Raw genomic sequence first — 21092 nt, 5'->3', positions numbered from 1 at the left:
TGTGTGATCTCATACATTTCTGGAATCTGAAAAATAGATAAACTCCTAGAAGTTTATAATATGATGGTTACCACAGGCTGTAAAGAGACAAGGGAAAGGGTGGTTGGAGGAAGTTTGCTCGATAATAGACAGGTGGTATCTAGATAGGGGTAAAACATTCTGGGCTCCCACCTGGAAGAAGCTCCTGGTTCCTGGTTTCAGATTGGCACAGTTCCAGCCATTGCGGCCACTTTGGGAGTGAAGCAGCAGATGGAAGATCTTCCTCTCTCTCTCTGTAAATCTGCCTTTCCAATAAAAAAAAAAAATTTTTTTTTAAAAGAAGAAGGGCCCAGCAGCGTGGCCTAGTGGCTAAAGTCCTTGCCTTGAACGCCCCGGGATCCCATATGGACACCAGTTCTAATCCCGGCGCTCCGCTTCCCATCCAGCTCCCTGCTTATGGCCCAGGAAAGCAGTCGAGGACAACCCAAAGCTTTGGGACCCTGCACTTGTGTGGGAAACCCGGAAGAGGTTTCTGGTTCCTGGCTTCGGATCAGCATAGCATCGGCCGTTTCGCTCACTTGGGGAGTGAATCATCAGACAGAAGATTTTCCTCTCTGTCTCTCCTCCTCTCTGTATAACTGACTTTGTAATAAAAATAAATAAATCTTTAAAAAAAAAAGAATAAGAAAAAGTTTTGATCTCATGTTACATAGTAGGGCACCTATAGAAAATATTAATGTGTTGTGTATTATTCCATTTAAAAAGGTAGAAGATAGTACTTTGAATGTTTTTACTATAAAAATTGTTTTTTGAAATATAAGTTTATTCTGAATGAGTACTACAGATGATGTCTTAAAACAAAGTATCCCATAAATGTGTACATTTTTATATATCTGTTAAAAATATTTTAGAAAAAATTTTAAAAAAATAAAAAGACTTCTTGACATGAAAGGGGCACTTTTTTAGAAGACAGCCGCCATGCAACTTTTTTTTTTTTAATTTCGTGAGTATGTGAACTCCCAGAGACAACTGCTGGCTTATACATATTCTCTCCTTTGCAGTTTAATTTAAAGATAATGAAAATGGAAAGCCAACTTTTTATTTAAGGGGATATATAGTAACTGTGTAACAGAGACTATTATATCCAGATGTGAGGATACAACGCAGTATGCGTTTCTACTTCCAGACTAAAGATGGACTCCCAGTGAAACTGTTTACTATATGTTGACAATAGGATGCTGGACTCTCTGCCATTGTCCATGCCCGCAATGATGGACATATGACTGATTATGAAAAATGTACTATAGTAATAATATAGGGGAACCCAGTGAAGGGGAGGGGATTGGAGAAGGGGTAAGGGAAATCCCAGGATTTATGCAACTGTATTATAAAATGATAATAATATTAAGAAGAAGTAAAATCTTAAAGAGATAATAAAAATAATATTTGACATTCCTATAGTGTTTTCCAATTGATAAAAGCGTGTTATTGTCACTGTGGTCTCCGATCCACTGATGCTGTTGCCCTCTCTTGACGGAGGAGAAAACCAGCTCTACAAAGCATAAGGAACTTTTAGTGGTCTGTTGGTCTTGTCAGTGAGTGATGCTTAACATCAAGGTCTGGTGCTATGCATATCTTACCATTATGTAAGCAAGAAAACGGAAGTCTGGCAAGGCAAAAGGAGATGGCTTTTCACATTTAAGATTATGGTTAGGAAATCTTAAATGAATACCAGGCTTACTTTGAATTATTTATTAACAGTTGTATTAGCTTGCAAGATAAGCTAGCTGGGAGTGGAGAGATGCTTACTGCTCTATTACTGGTTAATGGTGTTTTTTTTTCTTAAGTGACTGAACATTCCTTCTGTCCCATCATCCTACCTTGGGCCACAAGTGTCAAATGACCAAGAAAAGCATGAAGTGGAATCAGTGTAAAATGCTATTTTTCTTCATTGGTGGAAGAGTTTCTGGACTTGTTCCCACCAACACACTCATAAATCAGGCACTGCTTTTGTTGGGCCATTTAGCAAAATGGTTTTGTTTGGTTTGGTTCATCTTTTTATTTAAACTATACTGTTCCCCAACTAGATCAGAAGGGTGGTTTAATATGTATCATAAAGCAGTGGTGCCTTGCCAGGATTAAGTGAACCAAACACCTACTTTAAAAACATATTGCCAGAAAGGCTAAGCAGACAGTTACTGGCATGACAGTGTGGCCTTGCATTCTCTGCAGAACAAATTTGAGAGCTGTCGCAAGGCATCCAGCTTGTTTGATTGCATTGATGATGCACAGAGAAAGAAGCAGCTGCAGACTTAGGCTCTCAATCCGTTTAGGACTTTATGGACCGTCATCTATAACGGAGACAGAAGAGAGCAGGCCGCTAGCTTCGTATTTGCTGCAATGGGAAGATGCCATGGTAGATAAAATATTCTCCTTTGTGCCAGTTAGTGTGTGCCATGTATTTTGAGCACGTTTTTTTTTAACAGTTCCCTGTAATGTACTTTAGTCTTTTTTTATTATGAAAATAATCTGTACTTGTAACAACATGGAATTCTTCAAGGAAAAAATTAATATTTTACCCTTTGTTCTGCTGGTTCAAATTCCTCCTCACTTCAGTTTCCCTTCTTTGAGGAAACCAACGTAATTACTTGATAGGTGTCATTTTCTTTTTCACATAACACCTGTATACATATACCAGATTTCTTTCTCCTGTATTTAGATTGTAGCACCCATAATATACCCCTAATTTCTTATTAAGTTATAGTAAAGACCTATTTCTATGTCAGTACCTATGAGCAAACCTAATAACTGGATAGTATTTTATAATAAGGCTGTATCGTGTATCAGTGAGTAATGAAGAATCTGATTTTTTTTTCCATTTATACTTTTGTGAACATTTGCTGTGATATCATGTGCATGAGTTCATAGGCCTTAGGGTCATCTTCCACTCTGTAAAGATTATGGGAAAAGTGAATGAGTAAGAAATTTCTATAGTTAATTATCTTCTATCATCAGACATTTGTGTTATTGGTAACCCAGCATATTTTAATAAGAATTATAGAGAATTATGGGGTCATTTATAGTTAGCTTGAATGTAGGAATTCGCTATAAAGCACAGGTGATCCTTCAGTTGTCATAGTGTCCACCCTGAATTCCTTTGTGAGCGAATCAATTGCCTTGGCTTAGGCAAATCAAGTAGCTTAATGATGGACTACCCAATCAGCATGGTTTTCTAGTTCTACCTTGTTACACACAGGCTTAGATTTTTATAAGTCAGTGAGAGAGCCTGGCTTTTAGAGTGAATTAATTTAAAAAGCTCTCTGTGGCTTTATTTTGAAATTAGGAAGGGAGGGATTGCTGTTTCGATGACATGAAAAATTTGCCCAGGTCCTCTTGATTGCCTTGTATGTGATAAATGATACTTCTGGCCGCATGCCTCAGGATTTTGAGTACTCGGGAAGAATTCTTAGTGTGATTATGGAAACAACCTATTTCCATAAGTGAAAATGAGCATGCTTATTAATGGGGCTGCAATTGCCTGTTGCATTCCATTACATTTCTAACTAACAGGAGGATGATTGTTTTGCATGATTTAGTGTTTGCACAATTACTGTCCCACAGCAGAGCCTGCTGTCCTGGAGGCTCCGGAAGGAAGCATATGTGGTCCTTTTGCAGGTAATAAAATGGAAAATCCAATTTGCAATTGCGGACTAAGCCTCTGAGTGATAGATGATCTTCATACAGCGTCGGTCAGAGGGTCACCGCTAATCACGGCGCTGCTTGGCTTCCCCAGTGGCCTGCGTCTTCCCGCTGAGGAGTGAGCAAAGTGAGGATCTGCGTCAGGGAGCCAGCCAGCGTGTCTGCGGATGCACCGCTTTCGAGCTTATTAGATCCACTTTGTCACAGTGCTTAATCCTGCTGCCTGATCCTTGTTAGAACACCTCCAGAGCACCGCTCAGCCTTCTAATAAAGGGGATGGGTGAGGGCTCCTCCTGCGAAGCGCTGAAGCGTGCAGCATCAGGGCGGCTGCAGGCTGACTGACAGCGGGGGGAGATGCTTCCTGCATGTTATTGCTTCAAAGGGAACCTACCCCAGACAGCTGACAGACGAGCTGGGCTGAGGCGGTGCTAACTTGTTGCTAGACCCAAGTGAGACGGGTGTCATCTTTTCACACAGGATAATGGTCTCGCTTTACTCTAATTACATTAACCCTCTTCTGAAATTGCTGTATGCCAGGCTGGCGCAGGGGGAGGCGGAAGGGAACCCAGAGAGAAACAGCTTGGTGGAAGGATTACAGGCAGGAATTGTGTTATCCACTGTTGACATAAAGTTGAAAACAAAATCACTTCCGCTCAGCCCAGGCCCCAGTTAACACTGCAGAGATGCATTGCTCAGCTTGGCTCTTGTGCACTTGCCATCTCGGTTGGCTGCAATAGTTTCCTTGTTGACGAGTGGCTGTGGACATTAGACACGGCTCTCAGGGTTCTTTGTTTAAAAAGGAAGAGCAACCAGCAAATAACTATTGTTTCCTTTTTTCCCCTTCAACCTTTGTTTTCTGTTAGCCACCCCAGTTCATGCAGTTCCGTGAAGCACCTATGAATTTGATGTAGCAGCATTATTTGATGCCTAAGTCAGGAAGTGAGAGGATGGGGAGCGCAGTGTACCCCTTGCTAAACTATGATGTGCAGCTGGTTTGAAGTGATGGGAATGAAGGCGCCCGTGAATGCCTGTGGCCCCTTCTGTGTACCGTGACTTTCAGACATCAACATAAGACTGCTTTTCCCTTTAGGGAGTGTGTCTGGCTCACACGCAGGATCTCCTAAGTGGTCCAGTTAGCAGATGTCATTAGCAATGCCCTGTGCTGCGTCTGTCTCCACTGACAGCACCTAAATGGAGACATCACTTGAGACTGACAGATCTCCAGAGAGTTTGAGACTTTAAGCAGAAGGGCAGAGCTGACCTTTCTTGGCATTTTTCTCTCCCACACAGAGACATGTCCTCCTCATGTGGCCACCAGAGAGCATAGAACTTTAGATTTGTTTCCGAGGATTAACCCTAAAGACAGCAAGCTTAGGAAGAAACTGTTAATAAATGAATAAGAGGTTGGGTATATTCCAAAGTGTGTTTGTGGGTAGTTGATAGTAGCATGCGTTATCTCTACTGGAAGTTCAAGGATGGGCTATGAATGCCTGCTTTGTTCCTGATGTTACCAGTACCTTGGTACAGCTTTATTACTGGGACAAGCCTGGGAACTTGCAGGGAAGGGAGCGTGTGAACTAGCCTAGAGACAGGCAGCCTTCCCTGTCACTCTCCTATGTGGTTTACAAATTGACCATGCACCCAGAAATATTGCATGGTTAAAATGTTCTCTAGTCCTTAGGTAGCTACTTCCCCTCCGCTTCTTGCCCTTCTGCCCAGTGTTGAAGAAGAAATAAAACATGGATTCCTGCCACTGTCATCTGAACCAGATGTTAAGAACAAACCAGTCTAGTTGAGTGCATTTGTGATGATGTGTGAATGGCGGAAACTTCAGACACTTGCTCATCAGAATTGAATTCCAGCACCTAGAAATCCAGACTGCTTTCCTCGGTCACATGACCAGTGTCAAGGCAGGAGAATGAAATGCTCAGGGCAGAATTTAGTCATTCACAGGGAACTCTCCTTCATTTAGGAAATGCTTTCTGATTTCATGAATTTTCATGGCTTGCTTGCTTGCTTTATTTATGTATTTTTATTGTTTTCTACTTTGTAAAACATGTATTTTCCCACAGGTATAATTTTTTTTTTTATACTTTTCCATGCTGAGTTAGGGGGCAGGGTCTAGAGGCAGAAAGATAACATATCAGCTAGGATTATTTCTTAGGTGAATATTTTGAGAAGGCTGTTCACCTCTGCCACCCTCATCCTAAATATGTTAGTGAGTTGGTTCTCCATGGTTCGTTTCCTGGGATATAGGCCCTTCCGTGTGTGGCCACGCATCCTAAGAACAGTGGACAGCACAGGACTTGTGTGCATAAAGTTATAAAATGGTATAGAAAATAAATAAATAAAATGGTATAGAGACATGCTCTTAAATAGATGACTCTTTTCCAGAAGTTTATATTCTATTCATTTTTAGAGTGAATGGAAAATTGGAGGAAAAAAAAGTAATGAGGGAGTGATAGGAAAGAGGACAGAGCGAGACATTCCTAAGAGAGAGTAAGAGTGATGGAGAAATACAAACAGAAGGGCCGTTTGGTTCTTGGGAAGCTGAAACACCCTCCTCAAGTTAAACGCTAAGAGCAGTCAGTGGCAGCCTCTTGCCAGCAGAGTCAAACCCAGGCAGGATACTCAGCACATAAAAATGTGCTGCCCTCAGTTATCCATTTGTCCTGGGCACTCTTCTAACTCTTGCTGTGAAGAATCAGGTTCATTAACTTTCCAAGAGACTTGATAGGACAGTGTTTAACCATTAAGATGAGGAAATTGACAGTATTGATATTCTTAGAAATGTATCTGCTTCCTTTGCTACTAAACATCAAAATACTTTTAATAGTTTTGGAAAGATCACGATGAATTGCACTCTATTAATATTTAGTGATATCTGTTTTTTAATAAACATTTTGTTTAAGTTGTAATCATTTTCTATTCTCTCCATTTTTTCCTGAATAGCTAGAAGTCCATATAACTAAAACAGGAAAGATGAAAAGTATTCTTTCATTCTAACAACTGTTCCAGCCCTAGTGTTGTGGCATAGTAGACTAAGTCTCCCATATGGTCACCAGATTGTGTCTCAGCTGCTCTCTTTCCAATTCAGCTCCCTGTTTATGGCCTGGGAAAGCAGCAGAGGATGGCTGAGTGCTGAATCCATGGAGGAGACCCGAAAGAACCTCCTGGCTTCTGATCGGCTCAGCTCCTGCTCCTGCAACCATTTGGGGAGTGAGCCAGCAGCTAAAAGATCTCTGTTTCTCCTCTCTCGAATTTTATCTTTCAAATAGGATAAATAGATCAATAAATTTTAAAAAGCGATTTTATTATATTTCTAGTAAAAGGTTTCATTTAGTCTTTCATTTCCAAAACTCAAATCAGCTTCATGACATATGTTCATTCCCAGAGTATGCTGTGATTACTTCTAGTTATTCAGTATGAAAAATCAGCAGGAGAGTATCAGATTGGGAGAAATCTGTAACATTGGTATGTTTGGGGAAAAATAATTCCTGATGTCTGGTTTCAAATACCTTGAGCTTGGACCTAAAGTTTGAAAATGGGCTTTGCTCGATGCAAGACCCACAGTGATTTTGCTGCCAACTAAACACATGCACATCTCTGTTGCATAGCTTCTCTGTCCCTGTCTGTCTTTCACAGGCACGTCCATCATCGGAAGCACTTTCAGTACATTGCCTTTTACATTTAAAACATATTTCTTTTTATTTGAAAGACAAAGGAATGGAGTGAGAGACAGAGAGCTCTTATCTGCTGTTATCAGACCCCAGGTTCCCACAACAGCTGAGGCTGGGCCAGGCCAAAGGCAGGAGCCAGGCGCTCAATCCAGGTCTCCCAGACTCAAGGACCCTCATACTCATGCAACCCCCGGCTGCCCCACTACGTGCACATTAGCAGGAAATTGGATTTTAGAGTGGGGCTGAGATTGGAAGCCAGGCACACTGATATGTGGTGTACACACCTCAAGCTTAATCTTGACTCTATATCGAATATCTGCTCTGTCTTTTCCATCCTTGAATATGCTAAAAAAAAAATACAAATGAAGTGTTGTCCAATAAATGTTATCCAGATGAGGGGTTCTTGCTGGCTTTCTGTGCTGCCTTTATTACCCAACCTTTATTGATGTGGATTAACACACAGCCTGACAGCTTCAGTAGACAACTGTAGAAGGAATGCATGTTTGCTAGTCAGAAGCCTTAGGTTCAAAACCCCACACTGACATTGGCTGATCTATAAGTTAATTCGTTCCCTAAATTTTGATTTTGTTATCATAAATGCTGTTAATAGCTGACTTTAGGGAATGCTGGAGAAGTGAATGAGAGAAATTACTTAAAAGGCAGTTTGTAAATTGACCGGACTACACAGATGTTAGTGTCTATCATTGCTATGTTAGTAAAATTCATTTAGTGCTGATTCTAAGCTGATGCTACTTGAGTAATGCAATGATAATTTTACTTGGATAATATTCTATTTCAGCATTCCGGTTTTACTGTGCTTGACAAGTAGTTTTGATCAAATTAGGCTTAAATCAGGACAAGTGATGAAGTAAATTGACACTGTCAAGATAGAACTTCAAGGGGGTCACTATTTTTCACTCTCTAAAATCTAGAGCAAGCTGTTTAGTCTGTGTAGTAAAGACCTGGAAAGCATTTCTTCCCAGCTTGCTTTTTCCTTTCTTTGTTCTTCATTTTTTGGATCAGAGCATTGTCCTTAACCTTATTGTAGATCAGTAATGGAATGGGGGTAAGGATTTTTTTTTTTTAAGAAGAAATCAAATGACCCAGACATGCTTATGTTTCTGTGGTTACTAAGGAGTACATTGCAGATCTAATCTGTGTTCCATGAAGTGGGGCTTCAATTTTTTTTTTTTTTTCATGTTTGTTTTTCAGGAAACTTGGATCTGACTGGGCAGAAGCAAGTGTTTAAGGCAGAGAACAATCCCTGGGTTACTCCAATTGCCGACCAGTTCCAGCTTGGTGTCTCCCATGTTTTTGAATATATCCGTTCTGAGACATACAAGTAGTAAGTAGACTATGACTTTAAATGTGATTTTATAGTATTTATAATCATGCCATTTAAAAAATTTTGTGTGTGATTGGAGGCAATTAACACAGAGCATTTTAAAATGTTTTATTTAAAACTACATGTGGTAATTGTTATTTGTAGATTGTTTTTATTTGACATTTTCAAGGGGATTTTTACCAGTTTTGCTTGGGAGGATTTTTAAGGCATTAGTTTATTTGAATATTCGTGGCACTAAGGAAATTCACCAGACACATTAAGATCAGACATATTTTTTCCCATAAATGCAATGAATTACAAGTGTTATGAACAAAATTGTCGTGAACCTTATTTAGAAAATCAGTAGTGAATACCAGGAATACATCTTTTTGTTATTTTGAAACTTTTACTCTACTGAGATGGAATCTCTCTAAAACCAAAAGAAAAGGCAGAAAAACAGGAGGAAGAATCAGCCAACTTAAAGTCACAGCAGGAAGATACCTCCAGTCTTTGCTGCAGGTTTGAAGTTACTGTGGGAAACCATTCGTGAAAGGGAGCTCTTCCCCTTTCCCTCCTCAGTGTTTCTGGGGAAGAAGGCAGGAATCCGAACACTGCCCACCTGCTCCTACTGAATTCTGTCATGAGTTTCCCACTTTGTCCCCACTCCCTGCTCCTCAAACAAGCTCTCATGGATCTCCCTGCTTCATTAACCCCTATGACTAAAATATGGTCTTGTTTTATGCATCTGTGAACATAAAAGACTTTATAAAGCACATCCCATAATTAGATGTAGTTTGCTTCTGTGTTCAACACCAGGTTTTGAACATCCCAACTATTAGACAAGAGCTAGACTAGAGGCTGAGTCTCTCCCTCTCGTGCTCTCTCTGCCTTCTGTCTCCCTTTTAGAAGCAGGAAATGTGTCCTGTCCCTCCTGACTCCTGCTCGCCGCACTACCCCCCCAACACACACACAACACAAAACCACACAGCCCTCATCTGTGCTGGGCCTGTGGTCTGGGTAACCTGACAGGCCAGCCTTTGTCTGGACGGCCCAGCTGAGCTCCGTGGCCCTCTGGCCCCAGCACTGCACTCCTAATCAGACCTCACACTTGCATCTGATGAAGTCACCCAAAAGATGAACTGTGAGGAACAACTATGTAGAAGCCAAACATTCTCAGATTGCTAAAATGATTCATAGTGCATCCTCACATCTAAAAGCAGCTTAACGCATGGTTTAGAATTGTTCTAGACATGTTGACATTTGCAATGTGAGTCTGAAGATGTAGAGTTACCTTCAGCCTAAAACGAGTTAAATGTAGGGTGTGTGTTATTGTTTCATGTGCCATATTGAAATGTGCAATTATTACAGATTCATTCATTTTTATTAAAAAAGGTATAAATATAGCTCCAGTCTTGGAAATTAATTATGAAAATGTGTGAAAATATAATTGCAAATTAGCAGATTTTTGTTCATTTTGTTCCTCTTAATGTGTTAATCATTTCTAGCATGCATATTGGATAGGGCTGTAATTTTTTGTTAGTAAATGGGAAACTGCAGAGGTTGGTTTGGAGAGAATTTTTACAGAATCATTCTGTATCTGCTAGTGTTCAGAAAAATACATTGAGCAAGTTTCTAGAAATATTGTATTAAAGGACTTATTCTTTAATTATTTTTGTTTCACATGCTTTTAAATTCACTGCACATTAATGTATGACTTGAGGAAAATTAAGATACATTGTATAGGAAAGGCCTTATAGTTTGTTTTCATTTAATTTTAAAAGATTAAACTGTAAGTTTGTTTTTCTTACCTCAGAATCATTAGGCACACTCCTGGAAACTTTCTGTGTATCTAAACATGCTTCAGATTCAGGAAAATTGAGAGTTTTGTGGCTTTGGATGAATGACTTCGTAGCATATTTTGACTGGCAGTATACAGTAGAACATTTTTTATCAGTAGCTGGTTTGATGTTTATATTCTCAGCTCTGTGATTGGCAGCCTATAACTAAGCATTGGATTTTTTTTAAAGAGTTTGCCTATTGTGAGCCTACTCTTTCCCTTCGATGTCGGCCTGGAGCCCAGATACAGGCGAAACAACATAGCAAATCTTCCGTGAGCCTAGGAGAGTCATGGTCCCAGAGTCCGGAGGACCAGCTTGTGGCCATCACTGGGAGAGTCATGGTCCCAGAGTCCGGAGGACCAGCTTGTGGCCATCACTGGCAGAGTCATGATCCAGTGTTAGGAGGACCAGCTTGTGGCCATCACTGGCAGAGTCATGGTCCCAGAGTCCGGAGGACCAGCTTGTGGCCATCACTGGGAGAGTCATGGTCCCAGAGTCCAGAGGACCAGCTTGTGGCCATCACTGGCAGAGTCATGGTCCAGTGTTAGGAGGACCAGCTTGTGGCCATCACTGGGAGAGTCATGGTCCCAGAGTCCGGAGGACCAGCTTGTGGCCATCACTGGGAGAGTCATGGTCCCAGAGTCCGGAGGACCAACTTGTGGCCATCACTGGGAGAGTCATGGTCCCAGAGTCCAGAGGACCAGCTTGTGGCCATCACTGGGAGAGTCATGGTCCCAGAGTCCGGAGGACCAGCTTGTGGCCATCACTGGGAGAGTCATGGTCCCAGAGTCCAGAGGACCAGCTTGTGGCCATCACTGGCAGAGTCATGGTCCAGTGTTAGGAGGACCAGCTTGTGGCCATCACTGGCAGAGTGCCGCTGGTGTGAGCTCCAAATGGGCAAGCACTTGCACAGAGTTCTTCCCCTCTCCTCCTCGAGGCTGAGCCCTGCAGCCGTTCCAGCTGTGTTGTCCTTCTCCATCCTCCCTCAGCAGTGAGCCTCACTACTGCACCAAACCATGAACTGTTAGCTGAGTAAGGCACAAAGTCTTATCAGCCTTTTTCAAAAGAAGAAATAGAAGAAAAAACTACTTGTGGAAAAAAAAATGTCTACTTTCATATTTTACCAGATTAGCATGCACTGGCATTTCAAGTTTAAGGTCATCCTTTAAATAAACATATAAATGTTAGTACAACCTTGCAATTAGAACCTGACTTAATTCTTTTCATCAGCCATTTCATAATTTGAAGTGATTTAATCTTTCCCAACTGACTTAAAAAAAAATTCTAAATAGCAGGTACTTTGACTACTTTCTTAAAAGTTCTACATGTGGCAGTCTCCAAGGTTGGCAATTTATTAATGACACACTTCTTTTTTTAAAAAAGTTCTTTACATTCAGTTCTTTCATTTAGATCCTGTATCTTAAGGCCTAAAAGTTCTAATCGTCACTCATTTGTCACTTTTCATTTTGGCTACGTATAATCCCTTCAACCCCCCCAAAAAATCCTCCTGTGTTTATATGAGCATGTGTGTGTGTGTAACTATGTGCATATTAAAGATATATAGCTCATCTTTGCATTTAAAATACTAGTGAATCCCCACCCCCCTTTGTTGTATGTTTTGGTGTAACCAATTAGCCATTACCCCAATGAGAGGCACAGAGGACCTACCGGCGTGTTTTATTTTCCTTCCATCTCTGAGCGACTTTGACAGCGACCGGCGTGTTGTGTAAGCACATCCTCCAGGCCTTCTGTGTCCAGGGCAGTGACAGTTCAGAAGATGGATGAGCTGATTTACAGGCTCTAATGGACTCCAAAAGGAAACACGGAAGTTCGCAACAATACAGTGAACTCATTGTTGAGGAGGAATTAGTATATTTTAGAATGACTGGCCCAAGAAAGATGTGAACTTGTTCAGTTGAGCAGGAGGTGCGGGTAGGTGTGGCTGGTGGGATCTTGAAGTATGGCTCTTCAGAGAGAATTCTTTAGAGCACATTTTGGGTATTGATCATGCTCTCGTTATTTCTCAGGTGGAGCTTGTTCTTTGTTCGTCCACTATGATTTCCACAAAGGAAACATAGTGGCTGGTGTCGTATTGCCCATTCCAAGTTCCTCTGTCTGTTTCAGTAAAATACTCTGTCCTGGCAAGATGCCGAGGATCCCATGGTACCAGCACTCAAGCCCTCTCGACTATTGCCAAGTGGCACCCTTCCCTTTTAACTCTTTCTGGGGTGGGGCTTGTCTCCTGGCTTCACCACTTCTGTTTCCCAGAGACATAATTAGGATGAAATAATCACTGCTTGGCCCATCTCCTGAGGGTGGGTTTTCTGTTTTGTTCTGTTTTTGATTTTTTTTTTTTTTCTGGGAGGAACAGTTTGGTTGAAGTCAAGACCATTGACAAGATTCTTTGTGAAAGGCAGGAACTCACACTTTTCACATTCCCATCAAAAAAGGGGGAATCACATCTACAAGCCATTTTAAAAGCTGACAAGTTGACTCTTGTCAATAAGTTAACGAAAGCAGAACTTTGACAGTTGTTCTACGCAGCTGTGATGCTTGGGAGGCATTTGGAAAGCATCTCGTGAGGGCTGCACTTTGCCAGACATAGCAAGGCAAGGGCCTCATTTCCAGGCATGGCAGGAGGCACAGGGGCTTGTGATTGCTCCTGGGGCTTGTGACTTTCATTGCTCCATTCAGATTTGTGCTGTGTGATGTTTTCTAATCATACATTAAAATGTTTAAAAATCCATTTTTTAAGGAAATAAAATATTTTTACTGTTAAGTCACCTCAGCTCATGGAAGCTAAATTTTAAATCACTTAGCGCATGAAAATTGTTTTTAAGTCACCTAAAGCTCATATAAAGCAAATGCTTAGTGAATATTGATCAACAGCAGAAAAAAATGCTGAGGATTTCTCTTAACTAGAAATCTGACATTAAGCCTATCATCTCTTTTGATTTATAAAAAGAATCCATTTGTCTGCAGGTTCTTGTTGCTTGTTTTGTTTCACTTGTAGAATTAAAACTGCGTAAGTTTTTTTTCCTGCACTGTGTGCAAACCTGTACAGGCAATAATGAACATAAATGAGCTTTATTAAGCAGCTACTACAGCCTCTAATGGCTGCTGAATCAGTAGCCTAAGAGTTTTGTAAATAATTGAGCCACTGAACCTGATTCACTAAAAGCCTAGAGCATTTCAACATGGCAAGGGGACGTTTTTAAGAAATCCCCTTACTAGTCTCTTCCAGAATTTAAACGGATGCACAAGACTAGCAGGTGTTTGTTTGTTTGTTATGCATTTTCAAAAAGAGGGAAGAAAGGGTTACATTGTAGAAAGGTGCACGCAGTTGGTGAATTTTCCATAGTGACAATCAGTGCACAGAGCATAGCCGACTTTTTTTCCTACCATAACTGAAAATAGCTCAAATTAAGCCACCGAAAAGTGCTATTTGTATACAGTAGACATGAAAATGAGCAATCCCTTTTGTTCTAAACCTTTTGACACAGAAATTGTTTCTAATCTTAAAAGCCAACTGCATTCTCTTCCTGGCAATTTTTCTTTCCTTTATAGATGATGCATATATTTATTTGGGTAACTAATAAATGTATTATCACATTTCTTCCATAATATAATAGCAATAAAATTCAAACCTTTGACATCTTTAGACCAATTTTCATGTAAATGTGTTACATTTAAGCAGTATTACTAAAAAACATCACACAGAAAAGATAAACCTATAACATTTTATTTAGTACTGTGTCATATTTTTTTTATTTCATGTTCACTTTAAATGGTGAAACTTCCTTTGTTCTCGGTGTAGTGCAAGTGGATTACAAAGGCTATAGGGAAAATAGGAATTAAAAAGTAAATTCTTTTGGTGCAAAAATTTTGAAATCCTCACATAGGAAGAGTCTTCAGAAAGTTTATGGGAAAATATACATTATTTCCTATTTCAGAATATTTTGTGCCGAAATAAAATTATCTTTAAAATTTTTTAAAGATTTATTTTTATTATTTTTTCATTGGAAAGGCGGATATACAGAGAGGAGAGACAGAGAGGAAGATCTTCCATCCGATGATTCACTCCCCAGGCGGCTGCAACGGCCAATGCTATGCCGATCCAAAGCCAGGAGCCTCTTCCGGGTCTCCCACGCGGGTGCAGGGACCCAAAGTTTTGGGCTGTCCTTGACTGCTTTCCCGGGCCACAGGCAGGGAGCTGGAAGGGAAGCAGGGCTGCTGGGATAGAACCAGCGCCCATATGAGATCCCGGGCGTGCAAGGCAAGGACCTTAACCACTGCACCACCGTGCCGGGCCCTATCTTTATAATTTTTTTAAAGATATGCTTTTTTTCCTATTGGAAAACAAGGATTTACAGAGAGAAGGTGAGTCGGAGAGAAAGATCTTCTATCCCCTGCTTCATTCTCTGTGTGGCCTCAGTGCCTGGAGCTGAGCCAATCTGAAGCCAGGAGCCTCTTTTGTGTCTCCCACATGGGTGCAGGGTCCCAAGGCTTTGGGCCATCCTCAACTGCTTTCTCAGGCCTCAAGCAAGGAGCTGGATGGGAACACTTACAGGCAGAGGATCGGCCTATTGAGCCATCATGCCAGCCCCATATGTTTATATTTTAAGCTGATGTTCCTGCTACCTTTTGAAGTGGCCTGTGGTAAATGTAAGTGAAGGAGTTGAAGAAAGTTTATCTTTTCTGAATAAAAGTAAATCCACATGTAATATCAATTATTGATCTTGCTTTAGTTGTGTAGCTGTTTATATGTGTGGCCTTAACCAAACCTGGTAAACAGGCTCTCTCCTTTATGGTAACAGAAGGAATGCAGGCACTTAAGGAAGAATATGGAACATTTCTGTCTCTTCCAAATGTTTTTATATTCATTTGATGTATTTTTACATTTGAAAGGATTTCTTTCCTTTTATGCTTTACAATTTGGCTAGCACCATTATTCATATGTAATGTTAGATCACAGGTAATTAGTATTTATCTTTTTCCTTTATATTTAGAATACATGGTATATTTTTATGAGTTATATACAAGTTTTCTTAATAAGCTTTAGAAGCTTTACTTTTCTATGATTCTTATGTAAAGCTTATGTAAATTGGCTCTATGTTTTAAATGGTAGCTACTTCCACGTGGACATTTGCAGTACGCTTGCATTCTGTGAATTACAGTAGGAACCTCCATGTACTCACCTCTGAGGGTCAAAGGGGAATGAAGACTCCACCATCTTCCGGGTCTAGCTGGATTCCTGAAACTTCTAGTTATCCCAGTTTTCTGTAAGTGCCATTCTGCTTTGTTTCTCAACATGCTATGCCCCAAATAACAAATCCAGAGCTGAAAAAGATTGTCTCACATCTCTATGTTCTGCCTTTCATGGCCTCCTTGGGCCCTCTGCTGCCCAGGCCTCCAGCCACACCCTGCCAACCCAAGAACTTAGCAGATGTCTGGTGGACTCAATCGTGACCACAGAAGAGAAGCTCTGCACTTTGTAATGTCTTACTCAATGCAATTTGCATCTTATGCAACAGCTAGTGCCCTTATCATTAAAACAATGTGAAGAATTCTCAGGGAAGCAGATGTGGAATGGAGCCATAGGAAGGCGGGTAGGAGCCACAGTGCTACATCAACGAGAAAGGAGACGTGTTTATGCAGAACTTTGCACTGAAAGAGATTTCTATACAGAATCGTCCAGTACAGAAAATCTCAAATCAGTCCTCCACCTCCTCTCCTTTCCTTTTCTCATCACCTCCCCCCGCCCCATGGGCTGTCCCCCACACTCGTCATTGACTATTAGGCTTGCATATACAGCTAGTACCTGCAGCATGATTCATTCTAGTATCAATTAAACATAAATACAATATAGACAACTTGTCCCACTTGATAGAGGGGAAGCACTAGCTAAGCTCTGTCTATACCCAAAAAGGGAAAGTTATTGAAATATCTGTTCCTCAAGGGGAACAATTTTGAGTTCCGTTTTTGGATGATATTCCTTTGGCATAATCATATTGAACTATTGAATATTTCTCTAGTCAACAATGTGAAATTGACCAACCCTTACATATTGATAACCTTTATTAACTTCCAGTAAGCCTGAAGTTCAATGCTGGATGCTTTCTATGTGTGAAAATGAATGATTGCTGGCATTTGCTGTTTTTATTTGAGAAATAAATTAAGAAGTGGCACTTTTATAATCAAACAAAACTATGTGTAATTTCTGTTCTCTGCACAATAATATCTTGTTTCATTGCATGCTGGCTTTTTATTGAGCTTTGTCTCATTCTGGTAGGGCATTGTTGGTGGATTTTTTATTTATTTTTTAGCAGCTAAAGATTCTTTGGTGTTGTCAGGTATTTGGTTTAAAACACAATATTCTGAAAGGAGTTTCGACCAACTGGATCAGATAAAAAGCTTAACTGTGAGGTTTACAGGCATTTGTCGCTGCCCCACATTGCTAATCAAGCACTGAACAAATAACTTAATATTCCATTCTGCTTTGTTTGTGTAGTATTTCATACGTGTTTTTAAGACGTTGATATTAAGAAAAAAACAACAGTTTGTGGTCAAGAATGTACAGTTTTCTTTAATAAGAGTTAATTTCTTCTTCACCTGGTGGTGTAGCCTACTGACTAAAGTCCTTTCCTGTGTTCCCCGGGATCCCATCTGGGTGCCTGTTTGTGTCCCAGCTGCTCCACTTCCCATCCACCTTCCTGCGTGTGGCCCGGGAAAGCAGTCAAAGATGGCCCAAAGCCTTGGGACCCTGCATCCAAGTGAGACTCGGAAGAGGCCCCTGGCTCCTGACCCCGGATCGGCTCAGCCCCAGCCATATCAGCCACCTGGGGACTGAACCAGTGGATGGAAGATCTTTCTCTCTGTCTTTCCTTCTCTCTGTAAATCTGACTTTCCAATAAAAATAAATCTTGAAGAGTTGATTTCTTTAAAAAAATCCCATTTGAAATATATTGTAAACCCATCATCTTCAAAATATGCATACTTTTTATTCTGTTTCCAATAAGATGGGTTTAGAGACTGAATGATTGAAAGATATTTTGGTTATTCTCCATGGAAAGTTTTCTCAGTATTGCAGCTGTTTTTGTTTTGTTTTCCTGCTGATGCCTGATTTTGCCTTTACTACTTGTTAAGCATTATTTGTTTGCCTTTACTGCTTGTTAGCCTTACTATGTAACAAAGTATTACAAGCAGGGTGAGTTAGAGGCGAAAACCTAGAATCACACAGTTCGGGAAGGTAGACATTGAGAGCAAGGTGTTGATAAGTTTGGTTTCTCTCTGTACCCTGAGAGAGGGATCCATCCCAGGTCTGCCTCCTGAACTTGCAGGTGATCATTGTCTCCCTGTGTCTCTTCACATTATTTTCCCCACTGTGCATATCTGTGTCTAAATTTCCTCCTCTATTAAGTCATCAGTCAGTTGGGTTAAGGCCCGCCTGAATGATTGGAGTTTCACTTGTAATTTTTACTTGGATCCTAGCTCCAAATGCAATCCTATTCTGAGATTTGGGGCAGTTAGGACTTCAGAATTGAATTGGAAGTGTAGGGGTCACAGTTCAATGCATAGCATCCTTGTTACTCAGAGGCCCTAAAATGGCATTGAATTCTTCCTTCCCACCACTTTCTCTTCACTTCCTTCTTCTGTGACCCTATCCTGTCAGGGCAGGTGTATCCTTTGATTAGCAAAGGTGTTTAAGAGTTGCGTGCTTCCTGTGAACATGCAGATGCATCCCTGCTCAACATAGGTGTATACAGGATAGGTTCCTCCTATTGGTGGTGAAACTGATTTTAATTTTCATCTTTTAAAAAACTTTTTTTTAAGAGTTTATTTATTTTTGTTGGGAAGGTAGATTTAGAGAGAGTGAGGTGGAGAGGATAATCTTACATCTACTAGTTCACTCCTGAAATGGCTGAAATTGCTAGAGCTGAGCCAATGTGAAACCAGGAGCCAAGAACCTCTTCCTGGTTCTCCATGTGGCTGCAGGGTCCCAAGGACTTGAGCCATCCTCCACTACTTTCCTAAGCTGTATGCATGGTGCTGGATGGGAAATGGAGCAACTGGACAAAAACCAGTGCTTGTATGGGATCCTTGCCCTTGGAGGGGGAGGATTAGCTGACTGAGCCTTTGTGCTGGCCCCCTTTTAAGAATCTATTCGCTGGAGTAAAACAGAAGCAGGTAATAAGACAATCCTGTGAGAATAAGAGACTCCCAGCAAAACATTCTTTAAAAAAATATTTGAAAGGCAGATTTAACCGAGAGAAAGAAAACCAGAGCGAGAGAGAGAACTTCCATTGGCTGGTTCGCTCTCCAAGTGGCCTCAACAGCCAAAGCTGAGTGATCTGAAGCCAGGAGTAATGGCCCAAGCACTAGGGCTATCTGCTGCTTTCCAACACTACAAGCTGGAAGCTGTGTGGAAAGTGGAACAGTTGGGACTAGAATTGATGTCCCATGGGGCACTGAAGGCAGAAGATTGGTTTGTTGTGCCACTGTACTGACATGTAAAACTGCTTCTTTGTCCTGCTTGTCCACAGAATTCAAGAAGAGGGGATTATGCCAACAGGATCCATTGGATATCATACTATTACTCTACCGGACTGCCAGGGAAGGAATATGCACTTGTGCAAAGTGTCTGCTTTAAGATTCATTTGATGGGGATTTCTCAGCCACTGTTGTAATTCTGTGTGATAGCTTTTGGAACTTTTCCTTATGTGTTGTGAAGTCACAGTTGTCTCCTCCCCTCTTGAAGTTTCTACATTCACAAGTGAAACCCCCAATTTTGGTCTCATTTTGTCCCAAATTATCTCAGGAGATCTCTGGCTTAATGAGAGAGCTCTAGAGAATGAATTAAAAGTCCACACGTCTCTTCTCCTTCCATTAATGCTGGTTTGCTTTTTCCAGCATGGAGAGACATCAAAGATGAAATGCTTATTTTCCTGTAGTGCGCCAAGCTGTGGAGACATGGTGACTCTGCTCTGAAACTCAGAGGAAAATTAAGTAAGGAATATTGAGCTTATTATAGGAAAGAGGCTCCAGTTAGAGTTTGCTTGAATTTTTTATTATATACCTAGGTCTAATTTTTTTATTATATACCTAGGTCTTTAATTTTTCTAACCAAGATCTGTACATTTTTACTATTATGATGATGATGATGATGATGATGACTATTTGGACTTCCAGACAACACCTACCTGTATGACAGGTACAGATCTATTCCTGAGTGTTACTCTTAGAAGAGACTTTTACTCCCAGCTCTGCCAGTAGTGAATGGTTTTAGTTTACCCAACTTCAAATCAAGACTTCCCAACTAGGTCTCTGACCATCCTTCCAGCAACTTCTCCTGATTCCTTAATTTCAATCATTATCTTATACTTTTTTTTAATTTTTAAATTTTTTTTAATGCAAGAAAGACAATGATGACACTGAGTATAAATTGTTTCAGGGTAATGGATACTAGATAAAATTAGCAGATCAACCTTTTTATTCTATATTTTATGGAATATCTAATATATGTTTGGCAGTAACTTATTCTTACACATGAATTCCTGACACTTTCGATTCTTCAGACTTATTAATCACTGTAGTCAGCACCAGTGCAATTTTATGAGACTTACCAGTCATCAAAAATTTATTATCAGATAAATCAAAGAAACAACGAGCATCTTAATAGGGTAGAGAAAGAAGCATGTAAAGGATCATTTAAGACCGTGCTTTTCATCGGTTGTGTGTTATATTTACAACCCAAATCAGAGAACTTACAATTTCATGAAGATAATCCACAGGATGGTAGTTGGTTTCTTCTGTAAAACATCTTCATTATGTTTCTCCTTAGGATGTTGGTCTAACTGTAAGAGCCAAGCGGAGCGTGTAGCATTCATTCTAAAATTTTCACCATTTTTTTTTTAAGTTGCATTACCCTTATCCCCCAAAGTTTGGAGTGACTGAGTTGAGTCCTTATCCTTTATCCTTTGGCAAGATTACTAAACTTGAGTTATTTGAAATGGTGCAGGCAAATACCTGTGCTCAAAGTGCTTTTCTTACGGATAGACTGCTTGTGTGTCTTCTGGCCGGTATGAGGCACAGGCTTACGTCTCCTGTGATCTTGGCCTTTCATTCCCATTGGAGGGATAACAAAAAGCTGAAGTCGTTACTATGTGAGTTTCTCTATCACCTAGCTGTGGCCTGAGTGTGTGGGAATGTCAGCGTCTTCTAGGACGGAAAGGTTTTGTCAGGGGGGCAGGCACTGGGGAGCTACTAGGAGTAGACCTCGAGGGACAAGGCTGGGTTAACTATGCCATCCAAAACACCTTTCCTCTGCCACTAATCCTGCCTGCTACTCTGCCTGCTGTAGATATTCTTTCTCCTCATCTTGATCTATTGAACATTCAGTTATTCTTCAAATGTAGGCTAAAATGTGAGTCTTGACCAGGTGCCAGACTTTGTATGCCTTCTATTCACCATTCATCAGTTTATCACTCTGTGTGAATGCCACCTATATTTTTAAATACAGGTTTTCTCCTTTTAGATACTGAAGTACTATTTGAAAGTATGATTCATGATTCT

At 40.6% G+C, this 21092-nt stretch overlaps 1 protein-coding gene across 3 annotated transcripts in view; it reads left to right on the top strand.

The window, feature by feature from the left end:
• Positions 1–21092, top strand: part of RSU1 (Ras suppressor protein 1) — a 190862-nt gene that overhangs the window by 87173 nt on the left and 82597 nt on the right. For all 3 annotated transcript variants that reach the window (XM_040967803.1, XM_040967801.1, XM_040967802.1), the window contains one exon: positions 8571–8703. In XM_040967803.1, coding sequence (XP_040823737.1) covers positions 8571–8703 — 133 coding nt within the window. The remainder of the gene's footprint in view (positions 1–8570; positions 8704–21092) is intronic.

The sequence above is a fragment of the Ochotona curzoniae genome, unplaced genomic scaffold, assembly GCF_017591425.1.
Source record: "Ochotona curzoniae isolate NIBS_2020 unplaced genomic scaffold, NIBS_Ocur_1.0 scaffold_4683, whole genome shotgun sequence".
In the NCBI taxonomy this organism is placed as follows: Eukaryota; Metazoa; Chordata; class Mammalia; order Lagomorpha; family Ochotonidae; genus Ochotona; species Ochotona curzoniae.
The sequence above is the reverse complement of the archived record's forward strand: the minus strand, read 5'-3'. Positions and strand labels throughout refer to the sequence as shown.